We start from the raw sequence: 21,744 nt of genomic DNA on the forward strand, positions 1-21,744 counted from the left end.
AAATCAATAAACAAATGTGGTTGACTGCTTAGCACGTCCGTCTCACAATGCGGAGGTCGACGGGACGATTCCAGGCTTCGGCCATCCCGTGTGGAGTTTGCATCTCTTGGAACTAACTTAAGAGTTACATCTCAATTCAACCACAATGTTTTAATATACATATTGTTCGATTACTCCCCTCTCTGGCAGTATGAATTAAAACGGAGCCTTGTTACCTTCAAAATGTACTTGTAAATGCAGCCATAGATGGTGCCCGAGCAGGCAGCCATTGGCAGTGCTCTTCAAGAGCCTTGCTTTTTTTGGTGTTTTTTTTTTGTCACTTTGTGTTGTTGTTACGTCGTATGTACCTGATTTGAATTGTTTTCAGCATTTTTTGTCCACGACATTTGTCAAAGGAGAAGAATCTGTGCTTGGTGGTTGCGCCTTATTGGCAGCACGCATGTGCCAGAACTGATTTTGATTGGGAGGAATGTCGGCGCCATTTGACTGTCGTTGCTAGACAGCCCCGGCGACTGTGTTTTGTGTCTGTAATTGGCAACATTTTTCACAGTCCCTTTTGTTCAGCGGAAATGTCGGTGCTGTTGGACAGTCTACGGCTGAATGGATGGCCGATGATGAGAAGAAAGGAGTGTCAGCAAATAGCGCAGATGCGTAAGTGGAACTGGGAGTTGCCGCTTGGGATTGAAGCGGATTTACAGGGGACAGGAAATGTGAGCAATCACTTGTTTGTCAATGGATGTTACAACTTCTTGTTTGCTTTCAAACTTAGTTTGTAGCAGATGGGTGTGCATTTTCAGCATGACGTCTCTGATCCACTGGTGAAAGGACACTTTAATTCTCCCCTCTTCCATCTATAACTGCTTCAAACAACAAAGTGTATGCAGAAAAAGTGGTTAATATTGCACGACTGCTTGTGTCGTATGTGTTGTGTTGTATTATTTTGTCATTTTATGTTAACTGTTCTGTTGATGGTGGCGCGGGCACCCGCAGCGGCTCCTTTCTCTCCTGAGGAATGTAATTTCATCCGTGCTGTATGTTGCACATAGAACACATTTGACAATAAAGTTGACTTGAACTTATGTATATGGGCAGGCAGAGTGTGCCATAATCAATACCGCGTCGAAGCTACAAAAGCTCCAACTCTCTTTATAAAAGCAGACAGAGAGATTCAAAACAGAAACCTTGAAAAAGTGGAACATGGGTTGAAAGATAACACATTTTACAATGTTAATATTTACAGGCAAGTCATACAGTGACAGACTGACATGCAAAGATGACAAGAAGAAAAGGCACAGACAAGGATCATTTCTGCCGCCATATTTCCCAACCATTTTCTTCCTAATTCTATACACGATTACGCTGATTAAAAATGGAAGGGATTAGGAGGTGTCTGCCGTAGCTTGCCACGGGGTTGTAAAATGCTTGATTAATGAAACATGAATCACAGGATGGTCCCACTGCTACTGCTCGTACAGTTAATACTGGAAGTTTGGCCTAACACCATTACTCAGCAGGAGTCCGGCCCACATGGCAGAACCATCAGGCCTCAGGGGGTCTGAGGCTGTTATGCTCACTCCAAGAAATGTAAACAGATCATCTTAACACAGCTGCAGCGGCAAATGATGCACTGTAATTACATGGTACAATGTGAGGAGGGAACTTAAGGCACCCAAACAGTGACTCAACCAAAAACTGTGAACATCACACTTTTGCTTTTATCTGTGTAGCCAACCGGGTACATGGTGCTTCCATCTCTCGTGTGGCTTAGCTAAATGCAGGATGAGTGGAATCGAATACATTGCCTAAAACATGTTGAGTTCACCTTCAAAGAGGTCACTTCACCGAGACTTGGGCATCTGCGCTTGCACTGCCGCAACACGGTGTGACAAATCCAGACACAGGCCTTAAGCCACGTACTAAATCTTGTGTATTCAGTCTTTCCCCTCTGATGGGACATGCAGGGCGAAGCTTAATGACTCAGAGGACATTGATCCAAGGTGACAAACCTCAACAGGGGCTGCTGTGACTCCTCACTCATTGTTCACTGTGGTTAAACAAGCGTGGAAAATGACTTCTGTGTTCAAGAACAAGCCTTTTAGATTAAAGTGTTTATTTTTTGACTTAATGAAGAGATGAAGTCACAGCTCTGTAACCCCACCCCCCCCCCAACCCCCTCTTCGCAACAATTCAAGATGCAACGCTGAGCAAAAGGTAAAGACAGCTGATTGTTTTTGTTGGACTGAGCTTTGTGACACACTCAACACTTATGAAAATGGCTTCTGCTCCTTGTAGGGTTCCTGTTGATGAAAAACATTTCTGCCAACACAAATGTGGCTTGAACGGGCTCTGCTCAGTGGAACAAATTGCATTATTTGTCTGTACTACAGGCCAACAACGGGTAATCGTAAGTAGGGCTTCAGGAGCAATGAAGAATTCACCATGTCTTATGAAGGGCTTTGACAAATAGGGCCTAGTGATCGTAGTCGGGGGGGAAAATCGATATGAATATAATATACTGTACATTATAATGTATTAATATAAATTATTGAAATGAATTGCCCATAAATGCAACTGCTAAAGGATTGCTGTTGATATCAGCAGATGTAGGGCGATAAACAGATTTATTACGCCACCCAGCAGGGTGGGCGGTCACCATTTGGCAAATTGCCGGTGACGGGGAGTAGTGTGGTAAATATTTTCCAAATTCGCTACTGCGGCAAAAGGCCCATTCGTCAGTCAAACTTGCCCCCGGGGAACATCTGGCCAGTGATGCATATGATTGGTTACAGTATAAAGAGATCATTGGTTGGTTGATTTATTTATTTATTTATGGGCAAAGGCCTTGTCAATCCAATGACGTATGTTTACATACGCGGGTAGTGGCAAGGTTGTAAGTGTGAGCAAGCTAGGTTCTTTTCTGAGAGTCTGAATGGAAGAACACGCAAATACTGCGGCGGTTTCTGCACCACTTTGACACGCTCCCATCCCGTGTCAAGAAAGTGAACACAACAAAACAACGATTTATCCACGACACAAGTCATATTAAGTTTGAGTACATTGTCTCTATTTTTCTGTAAAGTGTATGGAGAAAACAAAGATATTCAAAAGATTTTTCATGTTTCATGTTTGTGCCAACGGCAATGTTTAAAGCTTGTACGGGCAAAGTGTTGCTATGTGTGGCTTTTACCTGCAACTCAATATTTGTGTTTCATTCTTTTTGCTTTATTTATTTATACCATCTTTATTCATCTTATGCTTTGAAAACAGTTGTCATGGTTTACAGAACATGGGCAGAGCTCAACCAAAGAGTTTGAGTGGTGGAATGGGTCCTGACTGGTTATTTATTCAATTCCATTTTAATGTGGGCTCCATACAAAATACGTATTTTAAGAAGAAAATGGTGGGGGAGGGGGGAATAGAAAATTGAGGTTCATTTCATACAGTTTAAGGATAAATCCTATTTTGGGAAACTGTATATTGTATATATAACTGTATATATAACTGTATATATATATAACTATGGAGTAAGTTATATTTTTTCATAATATATTCACGGATAAAACAAGTTATATTTTCAAGGATATATTTATGCTTTACTGGTATTTTAAATTTGTATTGTGGCATTTTAGATGTGTACTGTATCTTGGCGTTAGTAAAATTCAACTTTCTCTTTTTCTCTGTCGTCTTCTCTTTCTCACTGCACATTAGCTGGGACGAACACCCACTAATTCTTTGCTTGGCTTGCTGTGTTCTTTTGTCTCCTTCCTTTTCAGGAAAGCAGCCAAATGAATTTTACCTGTGCTGCGGGATGAAAAGCTTTAAAAGCTGGCAAGCTTCGCCCATGTGTGTTGTCCCACCTTTTTTTGTTATCATAGTAAGGTCTCTTGTGACAAGTTGGGGACATGTTTGGCACATAAATTTTCTCAGTCTTATGTCTGTGTTGACTAGATTGTAAATAAAAGATAAGCAATATCAAAAGATGTCATTTCAAAAGATTAACTTGTGATGTCTTCATTTTCCCGACACTTTGGGCCAGTACAACAATTTGTGAGTACATGATAACATTTGGGACTTTGCATGGAAAAAAATGGATTGACTAATACGAACACGTCACTGAAATGATGAATGCATGTTCGAAAATGTAGAAAGTAGCATACAACGAAAATGCGCAACAGGTATAACATTGTACTTGATTGAACTCGATCGGCAAATTGGTGCCGTTGTTAAATCCAGCTTCTTTCACCTTAGACAGCTGGCCAAAATAAAACCTTTCCTCTCACATGAACACTTTGAGACAGTAATTCATGCCTTTGTCACATCCCGGCTCGATTACTGCAACGCCCTGTACTTTGGAGTCAGCCAGTCCTCCATCAAGCGCCTTCAGCTGGTACAGAATGCCGCTGCTCGCCTCTTGACTGGTACTCGTAAGAGGGAGCATATAACTCCTACTTTGGCATCCCTTCACTGGCTCCCCATTCATTTTAGAATTATTTTTAAGATCCTCCTCTTTGTTTTCAAATCTCTGAATAATCTCGCGCCACCTTACCTCTCTGAGCTCATACGCCCCTACACCCCTGCCCGGCGCCTCAGGTCTGTGGACCAGTCTTTGCTAGACGTACCAAGAACTAAACTGAGGCTCAGAGGGGATCGAGCCTTTTCTGTTGCTGGACCATCTCTCTGGAATGACCTCCCACTGAACATTCGGCAAGCCTCCTCGCTGCCCATCTTTAAATCCCTCCTCAAAACTCACTTGTATTCTTTGGCGTTTGACTCAGCATGACTTAGATTTGCTATTGGTTTTACTGCTTGGTGCTTTCTACCGCCTTATTACTTATTACTTATTACTGATTCGTCTTACTGTTTATTGTATATGTTAAATCGCTCCATGTACAGCACTTTGTATGCAGCGATGGCTGTTTGAAAGTGCTCTATAAATACTGTTGACTTGTTGTTGACTTGACTTGATAAGTGACAAAAAGACTTAATCTACTTGTGAAGTTTCACACTGCATCATGTTTCATTAAATCGACATTCCCGCAGATGAGACAACTTGTCACATTGACTGCTATTGATTAGTACAACCATATTTTACAATCACAAGTTTTGTAATCCAATTGCTCAGGACAGAACTGATGAAATAAGATGTGAATTTTGGCCTAGCACAACAGATATTGTTGCAGTGTAAAACAACGGCTGAAAGTACGATGTTGATTCTGGGAGGGAAATTGAATACTGTTCAAAACGAAGCGGCAAACAGTCTGCAATTTATGTTGCCAAACAAACAAATGGAGGTGAGCGTGCCTGTCTATTATTGGTTAGCGGCCTGGGCTCCCGCCTGTCATTGTCAGTTTGTCATTATTTTAAGATAATCCAAACTGTAATCATCAATTGGTCAGCCCGCCATGTTACTTTAACTGTGTTTCCGTTTGTAAATTTCACCGGTCCACCAAGTGGTTAACCGTGTCAGTACTCTTGGAGTTCCCCCTTCTGTCAACCATAAAGCAATAAGGTAAATTCAATGCACAATAACATTTGTGTCAGCATCCCATCGATATTTATTTTAGAAGAGAAATGCATACAATTGGTTGGAGGTTACAAGACGAGCTATGGAAAAGGCATGAAAGGTTTGGACTTAAAATGTCCTTGCTACAATTATGTTCCAGCATCTGTTATGATTCGGGTGTGATCACCAAGACATGCGGGATGGGCTGCAGGAAAAACCTCTCTCGAGAAGGGTTGCAGATAGCTCAGGGATGTTGGCTCAATGCCAAGTCAATTATTGTCTGTCCTTTCAGATCCTTATCAAGGGCACCAATAACTACAGTTAAATCCCTGCTACTTTAGATCATTGAGAGAAATAGAAGGAAGGTAGTGTGTGTGTGTGTGTGTGTGTGTGTGTGTGTGTGTGTGTGTGTGTGTGTGTGTGTGAGTGAGCTGCAAAGGTGTAATCAGTTTAACTTTGTGAACTAGCATGTGTTTTTCATTCAAATTGGTGTCAAAAGTGAGATTTGTTGCTCAAGTCATCGTGACGACTTGATTCAATCCAAAACGATAATATACAGTTTATGAACATCATTTATAATAGAGAGCCGTTAACTTGTTTGGATTAGTTCATTGCAGTGGACACCACATATACAGTTCAATCAGCCTGCCATGCATGTTTTTGGAAGGTTGGAGAAAACCCACGCAGGCCCGGAGAGAACATGCAAACTCAACACAGGGAGACCGGAGCTGGAATTGAATCGAGTACCTCTGCATTGTGAGGTCAACGCGCTAACCAGTGGATCACCGGGCCGCCCTATATATCTAGAGACCCAGGAGCACCATCCCAACGCATTCGATTTACATTCCCTTAAATTTGTTTACATGTATTTAAATACAATAAAATGTTTTATATATTTAAATACAATAAAATAGCATAGGTAAGATAGCAACCAGAGGCAGCGTTGAGAAAAGCTGCTGGTCACCATGGTCAACATAAAAAAAAAAAAAACAACAATTGAAGAAAAAAAATTATAATATACAGTACAGGAGGTATTACATCATCTTCAAAACATTGGCAAGATGAGTGGTCCCTGGATTGCTCGGCTGGCATAGACAGTGTGTGCGAGCAAGCAGTACCCCTTCCCTGGCGAAGAGGTGCTCTGTTGTGTGTCGTAAAATGTTGACTGTTGTATGTGATAGTCTTAACATTTTGGCCAATTCCACCACCTGTTTCTCAATCTTTTATATTCCATCATTTACACGAAAGGATACAACATAGGTTTAATACATAAAACTTCTGGTTCAACACCCTGGTCCAACAACTTAGCAAATGTGCAGCGTGCCTCGTGCTGATACAAAAATAAGGATTTGTTGGCATTTGCACCACGGCACAGACGCATTGTCTCTGAAAATAGAGCCCCATATGTACATGTAAAAGGTTCGTGATAGCTCCAAATTCATAGATTTCTTATGTTTAAAAAAAATCTTTCCACTGCGTGGGTTTTCTTTGGGTACTCCCGTTTCCTCCCACATTCCAAAAAACATGCATGGCAGACTGATTGAACACTTTCAATTGTTCCTAGAGGTGAGTATGAGCGTGGATGGTTGTTCGTCTCTGTGTGCCTTGAGATTGGCTGGCAACCGGTTCAGGGTGTCCCCCATCTACTGCCGGAAGACAGCTGGGATAGGCTCCAGCACCCCCCGCAACCATTGTGAGGTTAGCGGATCAGAAAATGGATGGATATACTGTATCTATATATTTGTATCTACATAGATATACAGTACTGACAAGAAAGTAATGGCGAACCAACCGGATACCGTGATCATAGATAAAGGGCAGAGGAAAGCCGTCGTAGTGGATGTAGCGGTCCCAAGTGATGGAAACATCAGAAAGAAGGAACACAAGAAACTCGAGAAATACCAAGGGCTCAGAGAGGAGCTGGAGAGAGCCTGGAAGGTAAAGGTGACAGTCGTGCCTGTGGTGGTCGGAGCACTCGGGGCAGTGACCCCCAAACTAGATGAGTGGTTGCAACAGATCCCGGGAACAACATCGGACATCTCAGTCCAGAAATGTGCAGTGCTGGGAACAGCAAGGATACTGCGCAGAACCCTCAAGCTTCCTGACCTCTGGTAGAGGACCCGAGCTGAATGAGGGACGGACACCACCCAAGTGGTGAGACGAGGATTTAAAAAAAAAAAAATATATATATATATATATATATATATATATATATATATATATATATATTTCCTTAGAAAGAGCTTGGCATTAATACAGGTGTACAATATCATTTTTCCTTTGGGTAAATCATCTCTTGTGTTGCTTGTACCTGGTAAGCAGACAACAGTCATGAAGCAAAGTTTCCTCCACATAAACACCTCGGTCCTCTTGCGTTGACACGGTGTAGCCATTGTGATGCCATCGCAACTCAACTGAAGGGTCCAAGTAAGTGACAGTGCACTGAAGAGGCAGACGGTCTCCCTGGAAAACCAGCTGCCTCTGGGAAGGGATCAAATGAAAGAGAGGAATTTCCAGAGCTCCATCTAGGAAATGAAGAGAGAATAAAACAGCATGGTCAGCATATCAAGCATCCCTTCCCTCATTGCTGACGCATTAAGGTAGCGCAGGAGCTCAAGGGATAAGTTCTACATCTTCGTGATGAAATCAAAATGAAAAGTCGCTCTGGAGAATTGTTCCTCTATCTTGTCTGCAGATTTAACATCTAAAAATGCAGCATCACAAGCATAATTCAAATCTTTTCTTGCTGAAAAACATCCATAAACCAATAGAACCAAGGCCCACAAAATAGCATTGTACACAAATGCATTTGTCAAGGTCATAGTCATCCCATGTCGGTCCCAAATGTTGTTGCTGTTGCTGCGAGAAAAGAAGAGCAGCTGTAAAGTCGAACAGCCTCGAGAACGCTTCTGGACTCTCCTTGACTCCTTGCATGTACATCACAAAGGAAGGCTATTGCTCTACCACTTATTGGATTATTTATAGTACCTTGGGAGCATGCTCTTTTTTTTTTGTCAGCGAGTATGATCACAATAACGATAGAAGCCAAACTGTGTACTGGCATATCTGATTTTCACAAAACTCCTCCAGAATCTGCACACGCAGCACATATAGTATGCATAATATTGAACTCACGTACCGTAAAAGAAGCTGCGTTCCGAGACCACTGACTGTCCATTTTTATTCATGGACCAGGATTAGCCTCATGCCTTGCCAGCAAATCGTACCACCTTGGGAATTATTTCAGAGGGTGTTCAATACAAGGCTGGACATTTCTTTGGACATCCTCCAAAGACTAACGCAGTCTTTGACTCTACATGCATGCAATCAATTTGGCTGTTGCTGCCATTAAACAGGCGATTTGATGTACGCTTCATAAAAGCCTTTCATGCCTCAAAGCATAAGCTTGAAATAGACATACAGAAGGATTCATATCAGCACCTGAACGTATAGAGCAGTATTTAGCAAAACTATTTGGCTCCTGTAGAATAATAGCACAGAATATGGATTCTCTGTGTATAGAAATGTGAGGGAATTTACAGTATGTCCAGAAAGACATTTGTGAGGTTATGGCTATCAACTTTTTCAGGATCAAATCCATACAAGCATGACTACAGTCATTCATTCATTCTTCTTCCGAACCGCTTGATCCTCACTAGGGTCGCGGGGGGTGCTGGAGCCTATCCCAGCTGTCTCCGGGCAGTAGGCAGGGGACACCCTGAATCAGTCATATCACGAAAAAAAAAGTTCACACAAAGCTGGCATACAATCGTCCAAAATCCTTTAACAAGATTAAAAAAATGAAAATTCAGTCGAAACTCGGGAGTCAAGTCTTGATTTATGAGAAGGAGGGGTGCGCCACTCCTATCTTCTGAAATATAGAAAATCAATGATCAATCAGAACACTGAGAACTCTCTCTCTCATCCTTGGTGATGCCATCTTTGTAATTATTTTACCTCCCTCCGTGGCCATATTTTATTGTCCATAGCTTGGAGTTTGAAGAAACATGCAAGTGACAGATTGCATAAACAGCATGGTGGCATTGTCTTCTGAATTAGCCAAATGTTGATGCTGTTGCAAACAATGCTCTGAGCTACGATGTGGCCTTGTATTTGCGTGTTGGAGCAAAGCACGATTTTTGGTTGCAAGTCAGGTAGTGTCAAGGAGACAACAACGGCATAAATAAAGACCAAATTGTACATATTGCTGTGTATGGGAGCATAAAAGTATATCGGTGTGCCCTTGTCCATGGAAGAATCATTCATTCTGATAAGCGAACTTTGTTATGATACAGCCAAATGCCCCCCCCCCCCCCCCCCCCCGGAGCATGATTGATTACATTGTTTATCCTACATTTAGAATTTTAAAAGTCTGCTGTACCATATTTTCCACACTAAAAGGCGCACTGGATTATGAGGCGCACCTTCAATGAATGGCCGATCTTGTAATTTTTCTTTCATATATTGGATGCACCGGTTTATAAAACGCAATCTGCAATGCATCCACAAGATAAAGCTGCACTGAAAAAAAAAATGCAAACAGAAGGATCAGACGTCAGTAAAATGTAGGAGACCGGACTGTCTCAGAAGTCTTTGTAATTTATTCCTTTGTTGTGTATTCACAAACAAGGAAATCGCAAAATAAATTCTGTAGAGGGGGCTATAGAATTTATTTTGTGATTTCCTCGCTTGATTTTATGTTTTGATGCATTATTTTCCATTTTCGTAGTTTCATTGAAGTAATCGTTAATTTATGTTTTTCGGAGGCGGTCATGAACGACATACCTGTATTTGTTGAGACTGTGAAAACCATTAATAAAATGTGCATTTAAAAAACCAACACCACAGCTCTCCTTTTTTCGGAGCTGCAACAAAAACTTATTTCATAAAGCAGCGACACAGTTCACTGTACCTACAGGAAGGTTGAACTCTCTTGCCGCGATTCGATTTCCGTGTTCTATTGCATGTCTCCAGCAAGGAGCCAATTTGAGATCGACAAATTACCGAAATGACCATACACAAGTCACACTGGATTTTAAGGCACGTTGTGAGCTTTTAAGTAAATTGAAGACGTTTAGGTACACCTTTTAGTGCGGAAAATACATTAATGATGAAACATGTTTACTCTTTTACCACACAGCGAAATGTGGATTGTGTGTGCTTTACATGCTGAAAAGATTTTAAAATCATGTTTAGATCTATAGATGATATATCCAGCCATATCTCATATCTACTTATCTTCTTTGGGGTGGCTCGTGAGCTGAAGCGCATTATACAGTACATGATATATCTCCTTCAAGCTTGGGGTCCTCTACCAGAGGTCTGGGAAATAGATATGCGAAGCCTGTGGAATTCCCAGGTATCTGTAGCTGTCCTGCACATCCGTATGGAATGTGAGGGAATGCTGGAGTACCAAGGTAGAATCCATGCACATATGGGGAGAACATGTAAACTACGCACAGAAAGCCTGAAATTGAGATTACAACCACAAACGTCAGAGCAGCTAAGTGGATGTACTAAACTCTGGGCCAAAAGCTACAGTAATATTCTTCACGATGGCAATTTTGACCTGACTGATTCCAACTTAATACCTCAGGGGCTTTCAACATTTGAGTTTCTACTGTATTGTGAACATCATTCGTAGAGGGGAAGAGCCTTTAAAAATACAACACCAATTACTAGTAAAAAAAAAAAAAGAGATTTACTGCTGCAAAAATAGAAGAAGTTATGTTATTGTTTAAGCTCTTTGGTGCTCTAAATAGTAATGCTTGAACAACTGTATTCTGTCGTCACTTCTGAACTTATTTTAGTTTTCCTTTTCTTTCCATGAACTGCGCAGGATAAAATAAATACGTAAAAACAAACTGGTCAGAATAGCTGAAGTCAAATATCAGTTGAGAAGACGATGATGATTATCTGGACTTAGATGCATGCAGTAGCTGGGCTGCAGGTTTATTTTGTGTTTTGTGTGCATGTATCTCTTTATTTAAGCGCCCTTCAATTTCTATTCACATTGGAGGTGGTTGGTAACACACAATTTCCCCAGCACTCACAATCCACTGATAAAAAAGGACAATTTATCCCATAAGGCCACACTTCCACAGAGCGAGACTTTGCACGTAACACATGGGACCTGTGGGGTAGATACGAGAATATTACCATGAATTGCTCGGCTGCCAGCCTTGTATGTGACGCGACGGTGTGAAATGGCAACTTGAATTAATCATCTTTCACCAATTTTACTTCTATACTGTACATTGACTTATATTATGATACCACAATAATGTATCTGGAATATATGTTTGTAATGTGCTTTATTCTCATAAATCCATCTTTTGAACACTTAGACCAACTAACGACCATAAATGCATGAATCAAACAGTAGACAAAAAGTCGACCACCATTAATGTGACCTAAACCTATACACAAGTGAAAACAATGAAATATTGTAATGGAGAAGAAGTAAAAATAAACAAGACAGATATTGCAGTTAAATATTGGTAGTGGCTGTCTCAGGGAGTAACTCATCACATTCAATCTTAAATGGAAGTCAGCAAATACTTGCCGTCACTTATAGAACCACTGATTAAGACCTAATAATTTTCATCTGTTCCATTAGGCTTTTCATGTGAGTTTTGTAATCACAGCAAACACGATGGTCCGCAGAGTGCTTCCACAACATCACACTGTAGTAACTCTTTCATCCATGCACTTAACTCTGTCATGCGTTTTCACACATAATAAATGTTTTCCACTAATGTATATATTATATTCAAAGGTTAAAAAAAACTCTTTGGAGTGAGTTGTCCAAAAAAGGGGTAAAATTGGAAAACGGGAACATTCATGTGTTAAGTCTAAGAGCAGAAGCCGATTCTCGTAAACACTGAACCACACTAATGCGCCGCACATATAGTGCCTCAAAGTTAAAATGGCCTTTGGAGCAATAAATCAATACTTTTATAAAACTCCATCATCCTACATCTTAAGAACCACTTTTGAGGAAGCTAAACGTGAACAAAGGTGGCGACTTGGTGGAAGAGCCCTGAACATAGGAGTCTCGATTAGTATGTGGGTGATTGAGAGCTTCTGTGCGTGACGTACTATGGTTGGAGTGCGCAAGGTAGGAGCGGGCTGGTTAAAAGAAAAGTAATTTCAGATATCTGATGGGAAGAAATGAGAACAAGTTGGGGAATATTAGTCAAGTGGAATGGAGAGCCTGTATGGACCTCGACACAAAAAGCATCTGATTCTCTTGCAGGAGGCCACAAGCACTGTTTCTTCAAAACAACAAGACTATAGGACAAGACAAGTACTATTGTGCCATGTGAGTAGTCATCTTTCTAGACATGAACTGCTTTTGCGTTTTCTAATCCGCTTATCATCACAAGGGTCGCAGACATGCTGGAGCCTATCCCAGTGAACTTCGGGAAGTAGGCGGGGGACATCTTGAACTCGTTGTCAGCCAATCGCAGGGCACACATAAACGAACAACAATTCGCTCTCGCAGTCACAACTTGGGACAATATAGAGTGTCCAATTAACGTACAGTGCATGTTTATTGGAATGTGGGACGAAACCGGAGTACCCGGAGAAAAGGTAAAGAAAGAACATGCAAACCCCACACAGGAAGGCCGGAGACAGAATCCAACCCTGCACCTTTGCGCTGCGAGGCCAACAGGCTAAACAGTCGCCCACCGTTGACGCCCTGAGTCAAATCAAGTCATGTTAATTTTTTCTATATTCATGCATTGCCATTTCAAAACTCTGAGAATAGAATCTAGGAGGTTAAAGCTGCTATCTGCCACACATATGACAGATTAAGATAACTTTCCACAGACTAAATCGAGCAGGGAAAGGTTGATACATTATAAGGCACAAAAAGAGGTCTTCAATGCAATCATCAGTCCACATTTCATGCATGTCTGCCACTGGCACAGAACAATGATCCTGACTTGATTTAATTAAACAGTTGGTCTTTGTGTCTGTACCGGTCTGCATTGAAAATTTCAGTGGCCCATTTCCATTATCACTCTGTTTTACTGTAATAAATGCATATAACCATATTATTACTCAACTGAATGTAATCATTTTCCTTATTCAATGACATATGTTCGCCCGCATGTGTTTGTCACTGAAGAAGAAAAAGGCCCTATACCTAGGGGGATACATGTCTGGAACTTAAGGAGGTGCTCAGAGATTCCACAGTGTAAAACAGAGGGTGGGGAATGCTGTCCATCGTGGATCTCAGCTTGGTCAGCATTCTTCTGTCCGCCACCTTCTCGATGTCCACTTGACAACCTGTTCCTGAGTGGCAGGTCTTTCAGAGATTTTCGTAGAGTTGTTCATGGGAAGCTAAGGTGACAAGAGTTGCAGCCGGAGAGAAACAAACAGATTCGTGAGGTGTCAAGTCGTGGGGCTAAGCTAAGAAGAGATTGGAGGTGAAGGGTCAAACGTAGGGTCAAAACTATGAAAAAAACAGTTTAACTATTTTTTTACAAACCTATTCTCCAATGGTGTCTTGGCCATCCTTGCGATTGTTATGTTCTGAGATACTTTTAAGACCTCTTCACACCTCTGTGGCATTGTTCTGCTCAGGGCATTTCTCCAATAGATGATTGCGGTCCTGATTTCAATTCCTGATGCTCTACTTAAGTATCCGTTGTACTGCTCCTTTTTATTCACTGAGATGAAGGGTATCTTCTCATTGTGTAGAGTCTTCAGTTCAGGGGTCACCCATGCTTTGTTGTTAGAAAAAACATTTTTGTGCTCTGGATGGCACAGGGTTTTCCCAAACAGAAAATAGTATGTGATAAAGTTTGGTGAGCCTGTTAATTTCCTGCCCATGAGAGCTGCACAGTAGGTCCCAGTCTGTGGTGTTGAAACAGTCTCCTGGCTGCTCACATGCCACCTCCGTTCAGAGATTCATGATCTTCTTCTGTGTCTTTCTGTTTCTCTTGTCAGGTTTGGGAGTGTACATTGGTTTCAGACAAACAAGCTTGTGATCAGAGCGGACAAGACAGGGTATAGTACTGACATTAGCATGCATTAGGTAAAGTTTTCTATTATCTGAAAGCTATTTTGATGACATTGCACCCGTATTGAATGATGTTCACATTTCTATACGAATTAGGGATGTGTGATAGGGCCAAAATGTTCATATCAACGAAAGGGGTTTGCATTGGCAGCGCCTTTTCAAAATGCACACATTTATGATTACTGTACATAATTTAACAGCGTGACATTTTGTGGTGCATCAATCTAAGAACAATGCACCTGTCAATGCATTGCGAGAGATATACCCTTCAACTTTTCAGGAAAGTGTATTACATCAGGAATGCATGTAATGCCTTCTTTCATCAAGCACACACATACAAAAAACATGGAACCATAGCCAGCATATAACCAATGATTTTCTCATTCCAGAGCAATATCCCCCGGCAGGAAACAGACGTAGGGACAAGAGAAGGATAAATCTATCATATAAAACACAATTTCCTTGTGGACTGCAGCATGAAGCAATGAATTTGTGTTAAAAAATACAACAACAACAACAACACAAACAGGTTAAAAGAACTGCAATATTTTATTTTACTGGTAGTCAGCGATGAGATAAGAGATAAGATAAGATATCCCTTTATTTGTCCCGCAATGGGGAACTTACATTTTAATTGTTGTTGTTGAAAGTGTGGATGCTTAATGACTTCATAGTAAAACAATGTTTATCTTCAAAATTCCAAGTTGGAAGCAGTTTGTGGTTATGATCACAACATTAGTTAAAACAGTGTTTCCCAAAATGTTAAGACTTGTGTCCCGCCTAACCTTTTTTCATGTGCATCAAATCATGCATCCCTGTCTCCTAACGTATATTTGTAGAACGGAGTACACAACTGAATATTCATTAAATCATTTTGCCTCCTTAATTTTAACATTTAATGATTAGGCAATGTTTTTTAAAATCAAATTAAACATATCAAATGAATAATAAATCTGTAAAATAATGACAAAATATTGACTCAAAATAAACCATAAACCTGCCTTTTATAACCACATAAAACTGGAAGTCATTTGAACCTTTTAACAGGCATTTAAACGTGACATATTAAAGGGAAAATCAATCGCAAACTTTTCTTTACAATAATAAGCCTTACTAGTCTAAACACGGCGGCCCGGTGGTCCAGTGGTTAGCGCTGGCTCCGGCCTCCTTGTGTCGAGTTTGCATGTTATCCCCGGGCCTGTGTGGGTTTTCTGCGGGTACTCCGGTTTCCTCCCACATTCCAAAAAACAACGGTCAGGACCCGTCCCCCCACCCGAAGGCAGAGGGAGGCAACCCTCTCGTCTACCGATGTGAACCCCAATGTACAGGCACTGAGCCGGGGGGCAATGAGTATGCCCACACCTGCTCTGCGCCTCTCACCGTGAGCAACTCCAGAGTGAAAGAGAGTCCAACCCCTCTCGAGAGAACTGGTGCCAGAACCCAGGCTATGTGTGGAGGCAAGTCCGACTATATCCAGGCGTAGCTTCTCTACCTCACACACCAGCTCAGGCTCCTTCCCTGCCAGCGAGATGACATTCCACGTCCCTAGAGCTAGCTTCTGCAGCCGAGGATCAGACCGAAAGGGTCCCCGCCTTTGGCTGCTGCTCAGCTCACATTGCACCCGACCCCTTTGGCCCCTCCCATGGGTGGTGAGCCCATGAGAAGTCAAGTCAAGTCAACAGTATTTATAGAGCACTTTCAAACAGCCATCGCTGCATACAAAGTGCTGTACATGGAGCGATTTAACATATACAATAAACAGTAAGACGAATCAGTAATAAGTAATAAGTAATAAGGCGGTAGAAAGCACCAAGCAGTAAAACCAATAGCAAATCTAAGTCATGCTGAGTCAAACGCCAAAGAATACAAGTGAGTTTGAGAAGGGGGACCCATGTTGCCTCTTCGGGCTGTGCCCGGCCGGGCCCCATGGGTGTAGGCCCGGCCACCATGCGCTTGCCAACGAGCCCCACCTCCAGGCCTGGCTCCAGAGGGGGGCACCGGTGACCCGCGTCCGGGCAAGGGAAATCTAGATCCATTAATTTTACTCGTCATAAGGTGCCTTTGAGCCGTGCTTCGTCTGGTCCCTCACCTAGAACCTGTTTGGCATGGGTGACCCTGCCAGGGGCATAAAGCCCCAGACAACTTAGCTCCTAGGATCATTGGGACACACAAACCCCTCCACCACGGTAAGGTGACGGCTCACGGAGGGGCACTATATCATCGCCTTTGTTAAACAGTTCACAGCAGGTGGAGAGATAACAATGAAAAGGGAAAGCTAATATCAAAATGAACTGAAGGAACTTAAGAGTGTGCTCGTTGCTCTCACACGTGAAAATATGACCTTAGTTAAATTAGACCCCCCCCCCCGCCCAAAAAAAGGGGCCTACTGTGTGTCTGTTTATCTTGATAAAATTAATGTAGTATGTGGGGGGAGGGTGTGTTCACGTTTCCTCCTTCCATCTCATTTCCTCTATTAGAGGCATCAAAGCCTGAAAATTCCCCAAAATTCGTCCTCAAATCTGCTGCACCTACTCACTAGGATTGATAGTCTCATCACGGAACGCATCTGAAATCCTCCCCAGTGTGTTAGACCATGACCTCTATCGATCTTGTGCTTAGAATCTGTTCATGTGCTGTTACAAAGAATACCTCTGTGCAGTCTTTTATACCAGCCACTGGTAAGGTTTCTCAGTATTAGCTACTTAATACCATTGACGGTAGATGCCATGCTTGGGTATGTCACTCCACAATGGCTATTCTCCTGGTCAAGAGGTTTCTGTTGCCTGGGAAATTTTTATTCAGGAGTTTCTCGTTGGAAGCCATCCACCTTAAACATCCCAAGATCTTTGCTGTTCCCGAGATCATGGTTCTCATGTTTCTGAGTTCTCAGCCAACGTCCTTCCTTTCTTAGTGTACAATTTCAGGATGTTTGAGTGTGCATTCTCAGAATGCTGGATTTGCGGTGAAATCTTCCAAGTGTTGATTAAAAAGTGTGGCACCATCAAAATGCACCATTGTGTGTATGCTAATGCAGCTTAAACAACATGTATGACATCACACAATATTTGCAATAGGAAGCAAGTCTTCAGAAAATCTTGCAGGACCGCACAAAAAGTCAGTTTAACAAGCAACCCACAATTATCTTAAAATGCTTTTTTTTTTGCTGGCATTTGACTGCTTAGTTGACTTTTTCAAAAGGGAGTGACTGCTGCACCAATACCATGAACTGAGAAAACAGGAAGATACTGTAGAGTGACCCACATTCAGTGCTGTAGCTAACCCGACTGTCACAATGTAGTGTCCAGCCATGCAAGTCAGCGATGATGTGACATTAAGCCAGGAGTCAAGCAAGCAGATGGCAGGACAGAAGGACCAGCGGGTGAAGATTGTCAGGCTGAAGAGAGGCGGTGAAGGCCATGTAGCGGGGTCGAATGGTAAGGTAACCAAATGGTCAGTTCCTTATGCGTTCATAATTGTTGTCAAAAGTACAGTGTCAAATTATCTTAATGTTGCAATTCATGGTGGCTGGCTTCTTTTATTTTTTTACATTAATTCACAATTATATAAAAGTCAACTTTCATTATTGTGACGCAATTTAATTATGCAAGTTAAATTATTTTTACACAAATGACCCTTATTATTATTATTATTATTATTATTATTAATACAAGCACTGTCTGTACAGATAATGAAGGTTTCATGATAGCGACAATTTGACTCTGGAAACCCTCATGTCAAATTCCATTATTTCCTGATGGAAAAACAGTTAGACATCCGAACAGGTTCGTGTTCGACCAGCTTCCTCGTTTCCACAGAGTTTGCAGAAATCCTGTACATCTATTCAGCTGTGGACTTTACAATTAGAATACACGGTTAGGTGCTTACCACATGTGAGCTGCTGTCCTCGAAGATTGCGAAATTCCAGGCCATGGAGGTGGGTTGGAAACACGCATACCGTGTCATTGCTAATCCTCACTGACTTGCTTCGAGCCCAGAAGAGAAGCCATTTCAGCTGGCAGTCACAGAATAAAGTATCTGTATTGAAGTGTCTGATGAGAAAAGGAAAGATGAAGTCACAAGCTTTTTTGTCTAAGATTTGTCCAAAATAGATACTGTATATATTTTTTCCTGGGGCAATATGTTCCATTTTTTTAGAATGGCTTTATTTCGACTATTTCTTGTTATATTTGTGCTCAGGATTCTTACAGATTCTTAAACAGCATCAAAATAGCATATCGGCCGTTTGTCAATGGCTAAGTTTGACTTTAAATAACCACCCAGAAAAAGCTCTATGTTTATTTCAAAGAATAGTTTACATATTGTAATTGATTGTGGAAACCAGTGTTTTGCAGGTCGTATTTTATGCTATATGAAATATTGTGAAAAATACATAAATATAGATATATATTCAGGAATCCAGACTGGTAGTATTTCTCTTGAAATATGCTGGACTCATGTGTTTGTAATGAGCAGAAAAATGCTGCCCAGAGGAGTTGTGTCACGTTGGTACTTACACTGCATACTAAATGAGATGAGATAGAATCAGCAATGGTTGCAGCCAAGCAGTGCATACTATTTTGTCTCATTCGCTTCAGCAAATGACAACAATAAATTTTGCACGATCAATTGAATGATTAATCCATGACTGCATGCATCCTGAATAGAACGATGTGAATGTTTGTTTTTGCGTCAATATTCCAGATTCTTCCTGAAATTCTTATCACCAAATGCAAATGCAAATATGATGTGCTTTTCTTACAGTACTCTGAGAGCCACAAGGTGTGTGAAGAGTCCCACTGTCAAAGTGGAGAAGATATTCCCAGATAAATTCCTGCAAGCAGAAAAAGACAAGGTAAGAGGGATACAAGTTGCAATGTCCATCCATATATCCATCTTTTAACTATCCAGGGACAGACTGCGAGGCCAGAAGCATCAGCAGAGAAGACTTCCCTCCTCAGTACACACCTCAGCCACATGGACTGGGGCCTGATGGGTTACTCAACTGACAGAGATCATCGTCTTTCCCGATTCTTCTCCAAGCTCTTCTCCTGTTGGGACATTCCCACGATACCTTACCAAGAAGGGGTCCAGGAGGCATTTGAACCAGACGCCCAAGTCACCTCATCTGGCTTACTGCCCGGAGGACTTCTCACTCTCGAATGCCGCGACTGAGTTATTCGACACAATACACATTAAGTCAATGTAGTGTTAATTGATTGATGTGTGTGAGGGGCTGCGAATGAGGGCAAGCACATTTGCTCAAGTTGGTAAATTTGAACTGAAAGACACATAGTTTCGAGAAGTTACTAGGTAACACACTTGGCACATACAAATGGTGTCCTGTGCAGGTAGCATGGAGAAATAATGTCGGACAAAAAAAAAATCATTGTAATCAAAAAAATATGCGTGGCAGGCTGATTGAACTCTCTAAATTGTCCCTAGGTGTGAGTGTGAGCGTGGATGGTTGTTCGTCTATGTGTGCCCTGCGATTGGCTGGCAACCGATTCAGGGTGTCCCCCGCCTACTGCCCGGAGACGGCTGGGATGGGCTCCAGCACCCCCCGCGACCCTAGTGAGGATCAAGCGGTACGGAAGATGAATGAATGAATGAATGAATGTAATCCGTGGGCACCAGTAGCTGCACAATACAGTCAGATTCCAGTTCGAGCAAAAAAGACGCAGGATTGGTGAACAAGGAGTGGGGAAGTTATGCGTTCCGATACTGTAAATATGTTTACTTGTTTACAGCTGTTGAACTGTGAATAGTATTTTTCATTAGCCAGAGTTTTAGCACAACACCTGACTGACTTGTGATGTTCATCCATTTTTATTTCCTGTCAGAAGACAAGCATGAGCCCCTCCTCTTCTCTGTTATGATGCGGCCTGAACAAAACAGTGGCATTCAGATCCCGGAATATGAGATATACTGCGGTCATACTTAACGTGTCTTGAGCTATTCTCCCGATGCGATTACATATCACATCAACACAGTTTGTGTAGATAGGGCCTAATCTTTACAGCATACATGTCAAGTATGAGTCAACAAATTGACAAAATAATGATTGCGGTCTGTGGGCACCATCCGGGCCTTCAGCAGGAACACAATGTGAAGTGATCAACTCATTAGCTGGTAAGTTTTACAGCTGTAGAACCAAAATCGCAAAAGTTTGGACAAAAGCTCCATCCAGCTGAATGACTGGCAATCATGTTCATGCATTTTTGTCAATACTGTTATATTTAATGTGTATTTGTGTTTTTTGTTTGTTTGTTTATTTATTTATTTTATTTATTTTGGAGGGATTAAATGATGTTTTCTTTTCCCGATGCATTTCGGTCGACTGTAGAGTAAATACACAAGTGGTCGCTCATCGAGTATCTTTTTTTTTTTTCTTGTTCAAACTCACTGATTGCTGATTGCCAATTGACTCCAAAAACCTGCGTAAAGTCTATTAAAAATACTGAGGATACCTTCAATGTCATTTCATCAATAGAAATGCAACTTACAATTTTAAAAGATTGCCCAGATCCAGAAACATTTCAGAGTAGAGGCAACCTATTCTGTTGCTTGACAGGTCCCTGTAATGACAAAAAAAATAGGCCATCGTAAAACACATTGGCAAAATATTGTTGTGTGCAGAGCAGTGGTGTGTCCAAGGACCGGCAACGCGAGGCTAAGGCCAAGGCCAAGGACTTGACTCCGAGGCCAAGGCCTAGGACCAAGGACTGATTTAGAAACTGAGGCCTAGCCGACAACATGTATAAAACAATGCTATCATACCACTTGGCAAGTCTTCATGATTTGCAACACCCCTCCATCATAACACTTTGCACTCCCTAACGCTTGAATGTAGTGTTTTTATTCAAAGAGTAGAACAGTCAGGTTACGTGTTATTTATGCTGAGAAAAAAAAATAAAATCACATGGTATACATTTATGAATTACTGTTTTAGTGCAGTAGTTTCTTAATATGAAGTAAATCAACACTCAACAGGCAAGACGTGGCACGGAACACAAGTTGAGAAATGACTGCATAGAAGTCAATCACTGACTGCAGAAAAAGCAGTCATCTCTCAGTGATAATTTTACAGTTTACCGGCAGCGAGTCCCCGGGAATCATTAATAGAGGTAAGTATTGATGTGGCTTGACATCCTCTTCCCAAGACGATGCATATGTAATCTATGATCAATTTGACGAAAGAATTTAACAC

The 21,744-nt window shown here is 41.6% G+C and overlaps 1 protein-coding gene across 2 annotated transcripts in view; it reads right to left on the reverse strand.

The window, feature by feature from the left end:
• Nucleotides 1-21,744, reverse strand: part of LOC127610320 (adhesion G protein-coupled receptor A1) — a 147,956-nt gene that overhangs the window by 92,245 nt on the left and 33,967 nt on the right. For both annotated transcript variants that reach the window (XM_052080299.1, XM_052080298.1), the window contains 4 exons: nucleotides 21,041-21,112; nucleotides 19,297-19,368; nucleotides 18,423-18,586; nucleotides 7,815-8,028 (listed from right to left, as the gene is read on the reverse strand). In XM_052080299.1, coding sequence (XP_051936259.1) covers nucleotides 7,815-8,028; nucleotides 18,423-18,586; nucleotides 19,297-19,368; nucleotides 21,041-21,112 — 522 coding nt within the window. The remainder of the gene's footprint in view (nucleotides 1-7,814; nucleotides 8,029-18,422; nucleotides 18,587-19,296; nucleotides 19,369-21,040; nucleotides 21,113-21,744) is intronic.

This window comes from Hippocampus zosterae, chromosome 11 (assembly GCF_025434085.1).
Source record: "Hippocampus zosterae strain Florida chromosome 11, ASM2543408v3, whole genome shotgun sequence".
In the NCBI taxonomy this organism is placed as follows: Eukaryota; Metazoa; Chordata; class Actinopteri; order Syngnathiformes; family Syngnathidae; genus Hippocampus; species Hippocampus zosterae.